Below are 17,801 nucleotides of genomic sequence, written 5' to 3' on the forward strand. Positions count from 1 at the left end.
GAATAATTGCAATAATAAGATTTAACAAGCTAAGGTGGCTTTCGACGCGTGTGCTGTGTTGTGTTGAGGGGGCTCTTTCACCCGGACGACTTTTCATGACGCACTTCCTTTCAAGCACGGGGCATCGGGGAAAGCAACATCGAAAACCCCAAAGTCTCGAAGAATAAAGTAAAAAACGCCCTTTTTAACATCAGAAGTCAAACCACCGAGTGTTTATACCTTCATCTCCCCCTGAAGACCTGAACCACACCGTCCAGAATGGTAAGTAACCAAGTATTGTCTTCTTTTGGTGAGGCGAAGTCGTTAGCTGGTCTGGTGGCTAACAGCGTTAGCTTCGAAAACACGTGAACAAACAGAAACAGCGAAGACTTTAACTTCACTTCAGACACAAATAAGAAACATTCTCATTTTAAAACATTCAGAAAGGTGCAGATCCATCACAAACTGTGCGTAAGAGCGTGAAGCCAAGTAGATGGAACGAAAATTAAACAAAATCACCGTGAATGTTTTTATTTTTGATGTTGTTGTTTATTTTCCCTATTATTTATAGTAATAGTATTGTATTTAATACAGTAGTAGAATTACATTATTTATGTGATAATTAAAATAATTATTTGTATCTTTGAAGACCTTAAATGGGAAATTATTGCCATTTTTTCAGAAGTTCTTCGTAATTGTTTATATGGTTACAGGAGAATTCTACCAATTTTTCAAAATTTCTGAATAGTTCAGAACTTGAGATGTAAACAGAGTCATTCAGAGTGTTTTGACGTGAAATGGTTTATTATAGAGAAACTTACTGATTCAGATTTGTTTACTGGGGTGGTGATAGGAACCAGGAGTCATGCAACGCAATTATGTAGAATTTATGATTTTTTTTTATAATTATATGGTTAAGATAAGTCATTCAGAGGTGTTTGATATTATTAGTAATGCTGTTATAAGTAATAATAATAAAATCTGTTAAATTAATACTAGGGGATGAGCAGCATGACCACATTTATGGTTGCTGTGATAAACTGCATCTTGTCACAATACACGTTTCTGAGTATATCATGGATGTAATCAGTTCTTGAACAATGATCAGTAATGTGTTTCATTAAAAAATAAAAAATAGATCTGTTTAAAATGAATTTGATGTATCTTAGTATGTCAAACATTCAATAAGAATCATTGTACGTATAGTTTGTGATACTATTCTAGGAAATGAGGCACTACTGGTTCTGCTCCAGCTCATCAAATCATAGTGTGATGCATATTGTGTATTAAGAAGATTGAATTATTGTGATATTTCATATTTGCCATATCACCCAGAGCCGACCCTTAGCTAATGCTTGCCTCTGGTTGCAGATACTAACAAGCTGACTGTAGATACGTTGGTGTCCGTACACATCTAACTTGGTTATAAAGCATATGTGTATCACAAACTTGACTTTAATGTGTATGTCATTCATTATTGTTGAGTTCTGGGAATGAAGTTACATAATCACATTATTTTCTTCTAGCTGTCTGATTGTGCCTTTGTTTTGCTCCATGTTTTCCACAGCCGCAGAACGAGCACATTGAGTTACACCGCAAGCGCCATGGCTACCGGCTCTGACCACCATGAGAAGAAGAGGAAGAAGGAGAGTCGTGAGGCACACGAGCGCTCGCACAAAGCCAAGAAGATGATCGGTCTGAAGGCCAAGCTCTACCACAAACAGAGACATGCAGAGAAGATCCAGATGAAGAAAACGTGAGTGCACACATCTGCAGAGGGAACAGACAAATAGCTTTAGTGTGTGGTCCTTCCTACACCTGCCTCTCAAGACAGAGCAGGGGTCATCAAACAGATTTTACCTGGGACCAAATTCTCACAGAGTAAACAGTCAGCATAGAATATCCTATACATGCTTTACCCTTAAAATAAACTGCAAATTGTTTTTACTACACCTGTAAAAAAAGAAAACTGCTATCATTGGGGATAGTATGATGATTCTGGACGTAGAGGGTCGTTTGGAATTGATCCCATATGTGTCTCAGTCCAGAGATGTGTGTTTGTGTGTGAACTTTGTTGATGTAATGTTCTGTGTTCATGTGTTTTAGCATTAAGATGCATGAAAAGAGAAAAACCAAACAGAAGGATGATGAGAAGACACCAGAGGGCGCAGTGCCAGCTTACCTGCTGGACAGAGAGGGCCAGTCGCGGGCTAAGGTTCTCTCCAACATGATCAAACAGAAGAGGAAGGAAAAGGCTGTAAGTTTTGCCCGATCACCGAACTAAATGTCCAATTAGGATTTAGGATGTTTGCGTTGGGTCCTACTAGATGTTTGTATTGCTAAGCTTTTTTTATTTTTATTCTGAATAGTCTCAATCTTGATTGAAAGTGAAATTTTTGTGTTTGTAGGGGAAATGGGAGGTGCCACTGCCAAAAGTTCGTGCTCAGGGTGAGACAGAGGTTCTGAAAGTGGTCCGAACTGGAAAGCGACAGAAGAAAGCCTGGAAGAGAATGGTCACCAAAGTCTGCTTCGTAGGAGACGGCTTTACACGCAAACCGCCAAAATACGAACGCTTCATCAGGCCCATGGTGAGACAGGCTTACAATCCAGGCATTTATGTCATAATTTTAATCTTAAAAAGTTGTTCTGATAATAGCAATGATGGCATCTATCTTACGCAGTATTGGAGCTGGATTAGTTTTACCTGGATAGCTTTTGTAATCAGGCTGGCTGCAGATTCATACTGGATTACAATCACTCCACAATTACTACTGTCAGACTGTAAAAACTACACACACTGCAGATTCATACTGGATTAAAATCACTCCACAATTATTACTGTCAGACTGTAAAACTACACACACTGCAGATTCATACTGGATTAAAATCACTCCACAATTATTACTGTCAGACTGTAAAACTACACACACTGCAGATTCATACTGGATTAAAATCACTCCACAATTATTACTGTCAGACTGTAAAACTACACACACTGCAGATTCATACTGGATTAAAATCACTCCACAATTATTACTGTCAGACTGTAAAACTACACACACTGCAGATTCATACTGGATTAAAATCACTCCACAATTATTACTGTCAGACTGTAAAACTACACACACTGCAGATTCATACTGGATTAAAATCACTCCACAATTATTACTGTCAGACTGTAAAACTACACACACTGCAGATTCATACTGGATTAAAATCGCTCCACAATTATTACTGTCAGACTGTAAAACTACACACACTGCAGATTCATACTGGATTAAAATCACTCCACAATTATTACCATCAGACTGTATCACAAGCCAGTCATCTGGATCACCCATGCCAGATCTCACACCTGTGATTACTGATAAAATCACTCCACAATTATTACTGTTCTACAAAACCTTGTTTACCTGCTTGGGAGTCCCCAAGGACCGGGTTGGAAACCTCTGCTCTAGCAACTGATTAATTTCATCACCGTCTTAACAAGTTGATGAAGATCAAATCTAGATTGAATGATTTTCCTTCCCATTTTCTCCTTCTCTCATTTTTCTCCCTCTGTCCATTTGCAGGGTTTGAGGTTCAAGAAGGCTCACGTCACTCACCCAGAGCTGAAGGCTACGTTCTGTCTGCCCATCCTGGGTGTGAAGAAGAACCCCTCCTCACCCCTCTACACCACACTCGGGGTCATCACCAAGGGAACGGTCATCGAAGTCAACGTCAGCGAGCTTGGGCTGGTCACACAGGGCGGCAAAGTCATCTGGGGTAAGAAGTTCATTTGTTATCCTATTACTCTATGATCATGAAGGCTGTCATAGACCTCAGATTGAGTGCGTTTACACACACTTAATAATCTGATAACTGTAGAAAATCAGATTTTGTCAGTAATCCAGTCAACGTGTTTACATCCCTTTGAGTAATCAGATAATGGGGAAACTCCAGGTCTACTTGAGTCAGACAGTAATCAGATTTCTGCTTTACAACCAGCCAGTAAGCTCACAGAAGAAGACGCAACATAAACGTAATGTTAAACTCCAACTTCATGACGCGGCTTCTTTTAAAACATCGAGCCACTTTACCTGAAAATATGAACATACATCTAGAACAGGGGTGTCAAACTCAACCACTAAAAGGGCCGTATTAAAGAATCTCAGCACATCTGTGGGCCAGCTGTGTTTTTATTTCATTTTTACTTCACATTTTGCCCTGACCTGAACTGGCCATTGTTTGTTCAAAATATGCCAAAACTGCAGCAGCAAAATAGGCATTAAATACTTATTCAAAAATAATTCTAAATAAAAATAGTTTTAGGTAGTTTTTAAAGCTGCTTGTTTGCTTGAACTAGACACCAGGCATCTTTTCTTTTTGTGTAACTGCTGGCCCATAGATTGTTGTTGGGGTCAGAGCACACACTATGTTGCAGTGCATGCTGGGGACTGTAATGCATCTTAAGGTGAAACAGGCTGATAATAATAGAATATTAAAATACTTTTACGGGCCGTCCGTAGCCGGGAGTCCAAGAGAGCACAACTGGCCTCGCTCTCTCTAGGTGGGTAGGATGGCCCCCTCTTCTCCCCCCATCACTAAGCGGGACGCCAGTCAGCGCAGGCGTCTGTTAGCTGATGTAACAGATCTGGTGGTTGGCGCTTTCCTCTGAGCGCGTTCAGCTGTCCAATGAAAGGAGGAACCGTCTAACTGCTTGAAAAAGAATCTGCCATTGCTGGTTAGTTAAGCTCTGAAAACCAGTTACTGCTGCTTGCATTGTATTTTAATTTTGTGAATTTATTTCTATAGATCTGTTGCTTTAGTGCATCAGTTGTACTTTATTTATTTCACGTTAAGAGTTTTCCACCCACAACACACCACCCTTATTACTGCACTAGCTGAGCACTAAGCACTGTACGTGGTTCACTTTCTACACAGTTGAACACAACTGTGACACCCCTGATCGAATGACATCCTCTACACACTTCTGCACATTTTAATGCACAATTACTGTTTATTTGCTGAAGCTAACATATTGGAAAAAATAAAACACAAAATGTGGTTTGTGCAAGAGTTTGATATATTCTGTTTTATTTTTGTCCCCACTGTGTTAAACTCAACGAATATAGAATATTTATGCACTAAAATATGCAGAAGTGCGTTCTCAGTAGACGAGGTGTTTAAAGGGTGAAAATCAGCATAATGTAATTTGGCCAGGGGTGTTAAAACATTTGCTTAAGACTGTTTTACGCAGGTTTCGAGAAGCTGAAAGTTTGTCGGGACCCTCGTCTGAGTTAAATGTGCTTTGTGAGACGGACCCTTGGTGTTGCTCTGAAAAACTAACTGTAAATCTACATAAGAAAAAGACTGTAGTTGTAACGTTGCTGTTCTCTCTTCCAGGTAAATACGCTCAAGTGACCAACAACCCCGAAAACGACGGCTGCATTAACGCGGTGCTGCTGGTCTAACGGAACCCTGAACTGTTTAATGAACTGTGCCTGAGAGTGCAGCTTTGGACTGGACCTGGACCCGGAACACCAACGTTTCTGTCCAGCATGCTGGAGAATCACATTCCAGCCTGAGTGGGAGAGCGAGCTGATTTCTGCCCCGTGGATAAACCTACGTCAAAAGTCATCTGAGATTCCCACTCCAGGCTGGAGGGCCACACAACCACAACACTTAGTGATTTCCTGCTGTAACACACTTAATTCAGCTCTTTATCTAATGAGAAGGATGAATGCTAAACAGTGCTGTGGGCCTCCAGGCCTGGCGTTTATCAGTCTTTCTGTTTGGGAACGTGTATTGTTTAAAAAAAGAGCTCTTCAAATAAACGTTCATTATGTGGAATTAATTTATCTGTACGCAGCTACCGAAAACAGAAAAAACAAAACTATTGCAAGACATCAAGTCACAAAGTTGGCTGTTTGTGTTAAATGTAATTAAATTTGACAGTTTTCGTTAATAAATGGGCCTGAATTTGTTGAGAGAGTCTAAAACGATGTGCTAATGCAGTTCAGGAAGTGAACTTATCTGCTGCATAATATTATTTAATGGGGAATTACACTGATTTTCAAAAATCAAAACCAAAATTAAACAAAATAACTTTTTGATTCTGTTGTTGTTTGAATGTTACTTTTTCTATTATTTATAATAATAACAGTATTAGCAAAATACATAAAATACAGTACAATAATAGATTTACATTAATTATATAATAATTAAAATACTTATTTGCACCTTTGAAGACCTTAAAGGGGAATTCCACACGTTTCAGAAGTTCTTCGTAATTATTTAGCTATATTGCTAAAAGGGAGTTTCACCAATCTTCCGTAAGTTCTGAATCATTCGGTCCTTGAGATGTAAACAATCATTCAGAGTGGTTTGGTGTGGAATGGTTCAGATGTGGTGATAGGAACCAGGGGTCGCCATGACTACAACACAGATATATTTTATTTACTATCCAAAACCACCAGTGAACCTACACTGTTTTTATGGAATGTTGATGGTAAAATAGTGGGTGGCGCTGTCGCCTCACAGCAAGAAGAGCCTGAGTTCGATTCCCAGCCGGGCGACCAGGGTTCTCCCCGTGTCTGTGTGGGTTTCCCTTGGGTGCTCCGGTTTCCTCCCACGGTCCAAAGACATGCAGTCAGGCTGAGTGGGCATGCTAAATTGTCCCTAGGTGTGAATGTGTCTGTCTGTCTGCCCTGCGAGTGACTGATGACCTGTCCAGGGTGTATCCTGCCTTCCACCCAATGACTGCTAGGATAGGCTCCAGCTCCCCCCCGCAACCCAGAAGGATAAGCAGCTTAGAAGATGTGTGTGTGTGTGTCCTGCATGTATCCCTCCAACATTAATGAATTTAAAAAAAATATGTTTTAGGCCAAAACCTTCCTTAAACTATTATTAAAAAAAACGTCATCAGGCAGTGAAGTCATAATCATACATAATAACTTTCTGTGAGGGAGCTTTTAGAGGTGGACGTCTGGTTCCTATCACCACCACTGTGAACAGCTCTGACTCTGTAAGTTTCTGTAGAAATGAACATTTCACACCAAACCTGGTGTGAAAAAAACTCTGAATGACTTCAAGTTTTAACCATTTAAATATGCAGAATTAAAAAAAAACAACAATGGAATTCCCCTTTAAACATCTAAGCTATAAATATGACTATTATCTTCTTAATTTGAATGGCTAAAAAAATGAAAGCAGTGAAGACAGTCAGTAAAATTAGGAGAGGTGTGATGTACAGGTCTGTAAGGCGAGTACCACTGGATTCTCATCACTGACTAAAGGTATATTTAGTATAATTAAGGGAACTTAAATGTGTCATGGCTCAGTACAGTGGGCTACAACTAATGGAAAGGATTTTTATTCAGAGTTACAGTGAAAAAATCATCACCTGTCATCTATGTGGCACCTACATACCAGCACATCTGCAACATCAGTTCCTTTTTTGTGCAAACAATGAAATTTAAACCAGAATGCTGAAGAATGGCAGACCAGGGAGTTTGAGCTGGACAATGTTCAAACTCCCTGTTGCACAATGAGTGTAGAAACAAGGAGGTGGGGTTAATGTTATGGCTGGTTAGGACTTCAGGAGCTGAAGAGAAGCCTTAACACTTTAGATGAAAGGGGAATTCCACCAATTTTTCCAAATTTCTGCATAATTAAATCTTTGTGATATAAACAAAGTCATTGAGTGGTTTGGTGTGAAACGCTCTGTTCTAGAGCAACTTACTGTCAGTATTGTTCACAGTGGTGGTGATAGGAACCAGACGTCCACCTCTCCCTCACAGAAAGTTACTACATGAAATGGTTACAAAAACACGGTCTGAGATTTTGTTTTGTGGTACACAAAAAAAAAGATTGTTCTTCAAGGGTACTTTAAAAAAGAAAAAGATTCTATGTAGAACCATGAACACTCAAAGAATGATGACTGATGCATGATTTTAGGGTTCTTCACATTGATGAAGAACATGCTGTAGATGATTGTATATAAAACCTTTTCAAACATGATTCTAAATAGCACCAAAAAGGGTTCTGCTATTGTTAATGGCAAGCTTTTAACAGTAGAAGAACCCCTTTTGGTGCTATACAGAACCAGTGAAAGGACCCATATCGTGCATTCTCTTCTATTTTTCTTGTACCATGTTGCAAAAACAGCTAATTAATTTTTACATGACATTTTCCAACCTCTCTTTATACCTTAGAATTAAACAATCTTACTTGGCTGCCCTGTATTGCATCCCTTTAAAAACACAGTCCAGGCTGAAACACTCCTTACAACTTCAGTGTGAGTGGGTGGGGCTAAACTGCTGTAGGCTGAATAGGTGGATGAATGTAAATGTGCTGTTTTCACATCATGAAAACAGTTCAAAACAGGCTGTTTTATTTCCAGCTTTGTTTTGAACTGGACTGTATGGGCTGAGGGTGAAACCTTAACAATGTCTAACTGTTTTGCATGATGTGGGCCCTTTAAACACCATGAAATGGAAATGGAGTGGGTCTGTACCGCTTTAAAACACAAAAACACAGCGTAAATTACAAATGAGGACCAAAGAGGTTTGTGGGAATGAACAGATTTCGTCATTCTTTAAACAACTTTATCCCAAGAGCCTTAACCTGTGAGGTGAACACGAGAGAACAATCATTTTCATACAGTTCCATCCAAAAGGCATTGCATCTTTCACATACAGCACAAAACATGATCACAGTCTGTGGACAGTGTTTGGAAAGGAAAAGCTGCGCTGTCAACTTTTACCAGCCATTTGTAGTGCTGAGGAAAACACATTTCATCGGTAGGCGTCCTTCATTTAGCCTACTGTTGTTTCTAATTTGGTCAAGATGGACTTGCAGACGACGATGACAACTCTGCGGTCACTATTTGCTGTTGTGATGATCCAGTGATCTACATGTTCGGTTCTGCACTGCATCAGATTTGATATGAAAATGATAATGTGTCAAAATCAACAGGCAGACAAAAGTAGTTCGATTTGACATCTTACAGGTTAAGACATTGTGTTGCGTTTTCCATTTACAGACAAAGTTAAAACAAAATTTACTCTAGGTCATAAAAAATGACCATTTAAGATACCCACCCCCCCCAACTCATTCATGCTGCCAGGAATCGTTCATTAGACTGTGATCCTCCTTAAAAACAAGGAGTTAAGCCATCACAGTTCTTAATTAGTAAACTTTTTAAAAGAGAAGGTCCATAATCCCTTGCGAGTGATTAAAAACTATCCCCGCCCCACCAATGCATCAATTACGAGCGACACAATGGAAATAATGCAGCACGTTCCATCCAGGACAACAGTAGTGTTGGCAGGCGTATTCAATCCATCCCGTTCAATTCACTTTCACTGTGAACCAGTGCAACTCTTTAGGGCACAGAGTGGAGCGTCTCTCGGTTTATTTTCCAGTTAGATGTAGAAGTCCAGCCTGCTGGAGATGATCTTGCAGCCTTGCCTAGAAAACACGCGCTCCTCTTTGGGGAAAAAGTTCAAGTCTCGTGCCATACGGTCCACCACCTCTTCATCTGGAGTCAGGCCTTTAGCGGCCATTTCAGCCAGGCCACACTGCACTACGTGCTTGTATTCCAGAGGAAGGAAAGGCACAAAGAAGTCCACCAGGTTCTTGTCTATTAGACTAGTGTGCCAGAAACCACCTACAGAGAGAGAAGAGCATTTTAGTTAATAACACTGGCCACTTCATTCAAACCGCCTCCTTGTTTTTACACTCACTGTCCACTTTATCAGCTCCGCTGACCATATAGGGTAACTTTGTAGTTCTACAGTTACAGACTGTAGTCCATCTGTTTCTCTGCATACTTTGTTACCCTGTTCTTCAATGGTCAAGACCCCCACAGGGTGGACATTTGGGTGAACATTCTCAGCACTGCAGTGACACTGACATGGTGGTGGTGTGTTAGTGTGTGTTGTGCTGGTCTGAGTGGATCAGATACAGCAGTGCTGCTGGAGTTTTTCAAACACCTCAGTGTCGCTGCTGGACTGAGTACTAAAAACGTCCAGGCAACAGCGTCCTGTGGGCAGCATCCTGTGACCACTGATGAAGGACTAGAGGATGACCAACATAAACTGTGCAGCAGCAGATGAGCTATCGTCTCTGACTTTACATCTACAAGGTGGACTGACAAGGTAGGAGTGTCTAACAGAGTGGACAGTGAGTGGACACAGTGTTTAAAAACTCGCACTAGAGCACACGTACAGAGGCTTCACTGGGGTTGGTTCTGGACTAATATCTCCTAGTGTACAGAGGCTTCACTGGGGTTGGTTCTGGACTAATATCTCCTAGTGTACAGGAGCTTCACTATCACATTCTACATCTACATTTATTGAGATTGTACTCGGAATAATATCTCTTATACTAGCGTATATGAGTCTCTGTCATGTTCGGGGGTATATGAGTGTTCATTGGTGTTGTTCGTAGTGTAATATCTCTTATTCAAGTGTATGAGTTAACTGGTCTCCTGTTGTACTGTATTAGTATTTATGAGGTTGTTCATAGACTAATATCACCCCTTTCTAGTGTTTAGGAGCATTTACTGGTATTGTTTATATACAAATATCTCCTGTTCTTGTGTATAGGATTGTTTTCTGACATTTATGGACTAATATCTCTTATTCTAGTGTAGAAGAGATCACGGTACAGGACTTGGGTGTTCTTGTTCACTTTTACATCCCACTAGCTGAATCTGAAGAGCAGGAATATTTGATGTGCAATCAAAAATGACAACATGATCATACAAAATCAAAAGTATGCAAAAATCAGCAAAACCTTAATGTAGGAATAAAACTATTAATCCGTTTCTTCTACGTACTATTCTTGTTGTTGAACACAGACAGGGACAAGGCTGTCTCCAAATGCTTCAGCTCAATTTCCTCTCGTTCTCTTCCTGCAGTCCAGAAATCCAGAGCCACCTGCACGATGTTCTCCCCTCCAGCGTTACTATGGAGAAACACACATAAATATAAACAAAACATGCAGCAGACTGAGCCTGCCAACTCACGGAGCGATTTGTAAGACGTCATAACTTGGACCGTACTGATGCCCAAACCTAAAGCCTCTAGTTTCTCTAGTGTGTTCCCTTAGAGCCCTATAAAGAGGTTTATTTAGCCGAGCTCACTGAACTAAACTGTAAAACTGTGTGGAAAGTGCAGAATCAAAACTTACAATCCATACCACACTTTTGTGTGTAAGAAGAATATTTTATTACAATTAGAACTAGATAAAAAGTTATTATTGTTTTTATTGTTATTATTTTTCACTTTTATTTTCTAAATCTATTTGGAATGAACAAACCCAGGATGTGGTTCATTCTGCCACTGATCCTGTTTATTTTATAGGAGGGCACTGCAAGAATACACATACGTGACACTTAACATTTTGGAGCATTTTTAATAAGCCTCTCAGCATAAAATACAGGATCAGTATTTTTCATTTCAATCAAGGAATGCAGTTATATGAACAGAACCGAGAGCAGCACTCGCTGTGAGAGATTTCGTACATAAAGACTACTGAACTGACTTGAATTTTGAAATATATTAGGAGTGAAACTCTAAGGACTGAACAAGGAGACTGGCTACAGGACCACCTAAGTAATGATTACTAGTTGGGCTCAAGGAAGAATTTCAGAAAGGTTTTATATTATCCCTGACTAATGTAACACACCTGAGGAAGATGAAGATGGCCTGTCTGTAGGAGACCCCATCCAGGCTTTCGTAGAAGTCCAGGTATGGCTTTATGCTGTCAATCAGACCAGGGTGCATCTTATCCATCTCATCAAATATGAACATGGAACGAGGGCAGTTAGTCACGTTACCCTTTATCCACTGCTGCAGCTGTGACTGTGTACAGAGACAGAGAGACACAGAGAGAGAGAGATTACGATTATGTACTGATTTCTACTAATTCTCTATTCTAATACTGTAGTTATTACATGTCCACTCACTGGCCACTTTATTAGAAACACCTACCTTGTGCTTTAACTGGCCACTTTATTAGAAACACCCGCCTTGTGCTTCCACTCACTGTCCACTTCATTAGAAACACCTATACGCATGATTAGCTACAGTGTACACTGTTCACCAGCAAGGTGGAGCTACAATAAACAAAGGGTTTCTGATAAAGTGACCAGTAGGGGCCTAACTTATATTATCTGTTTATCAGACTCTTGTGTAGATCCAGTTACCTACATACGATATACCAGCAGTAACATCTACTGCATCGCTCACCTTGTATAAATCCAGATGCATCTCATGGGGGAAGTGGGCCGTGGCCGTGAACAGGTGCACAAATCCGCTGGTCATTCCTTTACGGTAAATGCTCTCCGCGATCAGCTGACTCACAAAGTTCTTACCCGTGCCAGTCCAGCCGTGCAGGGAGAGAACCAGCGGCTTCTTGGGGTTCTCGTTGTTCATGAACCCCGTAACTGCCTTCAAGATGACCCGAGCGGCCACATGCTGCCCAAACAGCTTCGTACGCAGGTCTTCCTCCAGACCTGCCAGACACAAGCAGAGAATTATGGGCCACTCATCAGTGCATGCTCAAGCTGAAGAACGGTGGGGTTAACTTAAAAGAAAGACACTTTGTTTGGAAAAGAAATATGAAACATAGACATTGATACAGCTTTCAACGAAAAATGTTTCATTCATAAATTTAAGCAAACAAAAACAAAAGACAACTTTACAAATCTAAAACCATTACTTCCATTTGTTTATCATGTTTATTTATTACTTATTGTCTATTATAATAGCTGACCTCTCTAATAATAAGAATAATGTTGCTAATTTAAAAAATACTTACTTTAGGAACTAATTTTTTTATGTGGAAACCTGAAAACATTTTAAAGCTTCTGCCCACAAACGAAGGATAATGCGACCCATGAGGAAGTGAAACAAGTTAATAGATCAGTGACCAACCTAACTCACAGAAACGTATTACATGAAATGGTTACGAATGCGCTGGCTGATGCCCAAGACGCTGCTTTATGACTGTTTTAGATAAGATATCATTGTTTTGAGATTCTGGCCTTTTAAAAACACTCACAGTAGACGGATACATGCAGGGCGTTGTGAGGCAAAATAGTCCCCAAAGAAAACTTTTTTTTTTTAATGACTATTTTACCATCATCAGCACTGCAGAAAAACTCAGAAGACTAGTGTAGGTTCACTGGTGGTTTTGGACAGTAAATGAAATGTCTATATTTGTGTTGTAGACATGGTGACCCCTGGTTCCTATCACCGCCACTGTAAAGACATCTGAGTCTGTTAGTTTCTCTACAATGAATCTTTTCACATTAAACCACTCCGATTGACTCTGTTTACACCTCAGCCACTGAGCTATGCAGTGCAAAAAACGGGTGGAGTTCCCCTTTAAATAGGGAATAAAGAGGCGCACTACAAGTGAAAGTAATCCAGTCGCTCTCCCGTTTATGACCGGCGTTGCCAGAAAATCGAAACTTAAGCGGTTACAACAGTCGTCCGGTCGTTAGCTGGGTCACTAACCCGCTGCCTCCTCCGCTCCAGGTCATATTTAGGGGTCTTTTCTTACCGGTGGAGTTAAAACTGATCCAGTTTCCGTCGCAGTTCTCGTACAGGTAGTGGTAGAGTTTCCTTCCCAGCGCCGCGGCTCCCATTCCGGCCACCACCGCCGTGCTGACGGGCTCAAAGGCCCCGACCAGCGCGCTGGTCAGCACCACGTACCGCAGTACCGTCGAACACGGCGCTTTCATACTTCACTGTTCCTTAATTTATTAAGTCATATATGTACAAATAATTTAAACACTTTATATAAAAATCTCCCTCTGCAGCTCCAACTCAGCTCCGCCACTTCCCCCAACAGGACCAGCCGGTGACGTCGTTCTCCGGCGCGCCAACGAGACCGGTGACGCCATTTCCATGCGCCGAGTGGCTTTAAGTGTAATATTAACGACGTAAATGTAAATATTCTCTACTAATTAAACGGTTGTAGACTTTATAATGCAATTTGTAATGCTTGTTTTAAAAGCTCACTCGTTCATTAAAACAAACAACCAAACAAAAGAGACTGAAGTTGACTTCCTATTCGAATTCCCTCGTTCCACCTTAAATGCCGCAGCAGCTACAGTCTGACGTCTCGGGCGTTTGAATGTAAGGGCTGCGTTTTTAAGGTGGAACGGGAAAATTCGAAGAAGAAGTTGGCGAATAGGAAGACAACCTTGTCAAAAACAAACAAAAACACAAAGAAACAGGCAGGCTAGCTGAGATTTACCCATCGTGGCTTTCGGCTCGTTCACATTTACTTAAAAACCACGAATTAAAAAAGAACTACAGTTTAGAAATAAGTGAAAACTTAGTTAGATTCATGACTGAAAACGGAAGCTGTGAGTCCGGGGTCGGGGTTAACTGCACTTGTTAGCTAAAAAACCCGACTCAGCTGAGCAGCAAAGCGCTGAAAAACACGTGTTGGAGCAGGAGAGACGCTAAAATGTGCAACACCAGAACCGCAAAAGGAACCAAAGAGGAAACAGAAGAAACGCTTTGGTCCACAGTGGCTGGATCACCGACCTGTTTTGTTGTAGGAGATCCACTCCGGCCGGCAGCACTCCTGGAAGTAGTACAGCACGTTCTGGTATCGGGCCAGAAAGCCGGTGACGGCGGCCGCTATTCCCATAGCGAGGCCGGTGGAGATGGGCTCTATCGCTCCGGACATCATGCCGGAGCAGAGAAGCAGAGCCAGGCTCCATGTTAGTCGCATCCTGCCTGCTGAGCGTCCGGCAGGGGGCGCCCTCAAGCGGCCACGGATTTCACTGATTTCTAACGTCACCGGTGTGAGCTGTGGCGCCTCATTGTTCTCTATTGTGACATCAGAGGTGAAGTTATTACGAATGAAGGAGTATTGTGGAAAGTAGTGATGTATTATTGTGAATAAAATGTCAGTAGGTAGAGTAAAGCGTCTGCTGACGAAGGTGAGACTCCCAAATGCCCCCAGGTAATGTGGGATGACATCAGTGCAGTTTCACAGCCTGTTTTCTTCTGTTAATGTTTGACAGGATTTCGGCTGTGTGTCTGTCTGATGAGTAGCCTGGAATAGTAAGCACACTGGACTTTGGCACCTGTTATTTATTGCCCGATAAAAAAGTATCATGGACACTGTTTTGAGCGCTGACTGTCCCAGAGCAGCCAGACTATCTGTTTATAATTATATGATGTCTTATTGAACAGTGTTGATGTCATCATTAGAGAAATGTTGTAATCTGACAGTATTAGGTGGTATTTGTACACATATGACCACGTCTGGAGTCTACACTAAATGGCCAAAAGTATGACACCTCACCATCACAGCTGACCATCACGCCTACATGAGCTCTTATTTCAACACCATGGGCGTTGATGTGGAGTTGCCCCCCTTTGCAGCTATAACAGCCTCCACTCTTCTGGCTTTGCCTATTCAGTCATAAGAGCATTAGTGAGGTCAGGCACTGAAGGCCTGGCTCATAATCGACGTTCCTGTTCATCCCAAAGGTGTTCAGTGGGGTTAAAGTCAGGTCTCTGTGCAGGCCACTGGAGTTCCTCCACACCAAACTCACAAACCATGTCTTTATGGAGCTGCTTTGTGCCAATGGAAGAGGAACAGTCATGCTTGAACAGGAAACTGCTGCCACAGCGTTGGAAGCATATAATTATCTAAAATGTCTTTGTTTGCTGTAGCATCATCATCACCCTTCACTGTAAATAAGGGGCCTGAAAAACAGCCCCAGCCCATTATCCCTCCTCCACCAAGCTTTATTGTTGGTGCCATGCATTCTGGAAGGTAGCATTTCCTGGCGTCCACAAAACCCAGATTCATCCATCAGACTGACAGATAGTGAAGTGTCATTAATCTCTGTAGAGAACACGTTTCCACTGCTCCAGAGTCCCAGTGGCGTTGTGCTTTACACCACTCCAGCCGACACCTGGCATTGCGCATAGTAATCTTAGGTTTATGTGCAATTGCTCAACCTTGGCAACCCGTTTCGTGAAGCTCCAGAAGCAAAGTTCTTTTGCTGATGTTGCGATTTTTATGTGCTATGCAGTTGAGCACTCAGCAGCCCGGCCCTGTGACTTTACATGGTCTACCACTTTGTGGCTGAGCTGTTGTTGCTCCTTGACACTTCCATTTCACAATAATGGCACTTACAGTTGAGCAGGGCAGATCTAGCAGGGTGTACATTTCACAAACTGACTTGTGGCAAATTATGACAATACCGCATTTGAAGTCACTTAGGTCTTCAGTACAACCTACTGCAAGTGTTTGTCTACAGAGACGGCATGGCTATGTGCTTAATTTTATATACCTGTTAGCAAAGAGTGTGGCTGAAATACATGAATTTAATAATTAGGAGGGGTGTACACATGCTTTTGGCCATACAGCGTATGTTGACACCTGCACTTGTACATCTTATTCCTGGTGACTAAAGTGCATGATTCTGTGTTAGGCTCTAGATGGCAGCAGTTTACCTGAATTGTCAGTACTGATTATTTTCTACTGTGAAATCTATAGTTTTGGACACCCAGAATGTAAAATAAATAAAATTTTCCATTTACAGATATCTGTAACTACAAATCCTAATATTTTCGGCTGCCACAAGGAGAGGTTTGAAAAAGGGCAATTCCACCAATTTTTTAAACTTTTTTGCATAATTCAGTTGTTGAGATTTGAGAGCTGGTAAAGTTGTGTAATGCTAAAAAAAAACACCTGGTGGTTAATTGTCAACGGGTCGGTAACATGATTGGGTATAAAAGAGCATCCCAGAGAGTCTTTCAGAAGTAAAGATGAGGAGGGGTTACCACTCTGTGAAAGACTGCGCAGGCAAATAGAGCAACAATTCAAGAATAACGTTTCTCAACATAAAATAGCAAAGAACTTTTGCTTTTCATCATCTACAGTACATAATAACATTAAAAGGCTCAGAGAATCTGGAGAAATCTCTGTATGTAAGGGACAAGGCCAAAAACCAGTATATGCTGGCTGTGATCTTTAGGCCCTCAGACAGCACTGCATTAAAAACAGACACGATTCTGTAGAGAAGATCACTGCATGGGCTCAGAAACACATCTGAAAAACACTGTCTGTGAAAACAGTTCATCTCTGCATCCACAAATGCAAGTTAAAACTCCACAATGTAAAGAAGAAACCATATATAAACAGGATTCAGAAACACTGCCGCCTTCCCTGGGCCCAAGCTCTTTGAAGATGGACGGAAGTGAAGTGGAAAAAAGTCCTGTGGTCAATGAATCAAAATTTTAAATTCTTTTTAGAAATTATGGACACTACATCCTCTGGGCTGACGACCATCCACCTCGTTATCAGTGCACAGTTCAAAAGCCAGCATCCGTGATGATATGGGGGTGCATTAGTGCACATGGCATGGTTGATTTGCACATCTGTGAAGGCACCATTAATGCTGAACGATATATACAGGTTTTGGAGCAACATATGCTGCCATCCAGATGATGTCTCTTTCAGGGAAGGCCTTGATTATTTCAGCAAAACAATGCCAAACACATTCTGCATGTATTAAAGGAGCGTTGCTCCTAAACTGACCTGCCTGCAGTCCAGACCTGTCACCACTGATAACATTTGGTGCATTATGGAACAAAAATATGACAAAGGAGACCCTGAACTGATGAGCAGCTGAAATCCCGTATCAAACAAGAATGGGAAACATTTCACTTTCAAAACTACAGCAGTGTCTCCTCAGTTCCCAAACACTTACAGTGTTGTTAAAAGAAGAGGTGATGGTAAACATGCCACTGTCCCAAACTGTTGCTGTCATCAAATTCAAAACGGCCATA

At 41.3% G+C, this 17,801-nt stretch overlaps 2 protein-coding genes across 3 annotated transcripts; one reads left to right on the forward strand and one right to left on the reverse strand.

Moving 5' to 3' along the window:
* The first annotated feature begins 87 nt into the window (after positions 1-87).
* Positions 88-5,948, forward strand: nsa2 (NSA2 ribosome biogenesis homolog (S. cerevisiae)). The gene is made up of 6 exons (XM_036589113.1): positions 88-261; positions 1,547-1,735; positions 2,086-2,236; positions 2,388-2,567; positions 3,552-3,744; positions 5,365-5,948. The coding sequence occupies exons 2-6, from the start codon at positions 1,584-1,586 to the stop codon at positions 5,430-5,432; spliced, it is 744 nt and encodes a 247-aa protein (XP_036445006.1). The 5' UTR covers positions 88-261; positions 1,547-1,583; the 3' UTR covers positions 5,433-5,948.
* A 2,579-nt stretch (positions 5,949-8,527) lies between these two features.
* Positions 8,528-14,721, reverse strand: tor1 (torsin family 1). 2 transcript variants are annotated; one of them, XM_036588583.1, is made up of 5 exons: positions 14,532-14,721; positions 12,219-12,484; positions 11,656-11,831; positions 10,805-10,932; positions 8,528-9,631 (listed from the first exon to the last, which is right to left on the reverse strand). In XM_036588583.1, exons 1-5 carry the CDS (start codon positions 14,719-14,721, stop codon positions 9,387-9,389), a joined length of 1,005 nt encoding a protein of 334 aa, XP_036444476.1. In that variant the 3' UTR covers positions 8,528-9,386. The 2 variants fall into 2 exon arrangements, with proteins under 2 accessions (XP_036444476.1, XP_036444477.1); XM_036588584.1 differs by lacking the exon at positions 14,532-14,721 and adding an exon at positions 13,537-14,474 and having other exon boundaries at positions 9,387-9,631.
* Positions 14,722-17,801: the final 3,080 nt, after the last annotated feature.

Source organism: Colossoma macropomum, unplaced genomic scaffold (assembly GCF_904425465.1).
Source record: "Colossoma macropomum unplaced genomic scaffold, Colossoma_macropomum, whole genome shotgun sequence".
NCBI lineage: Eukaryota > Metazoa > Chordata > Actinopteri > Characiformes > Serrasalmidae > Colossoma > Colossoma macropomum.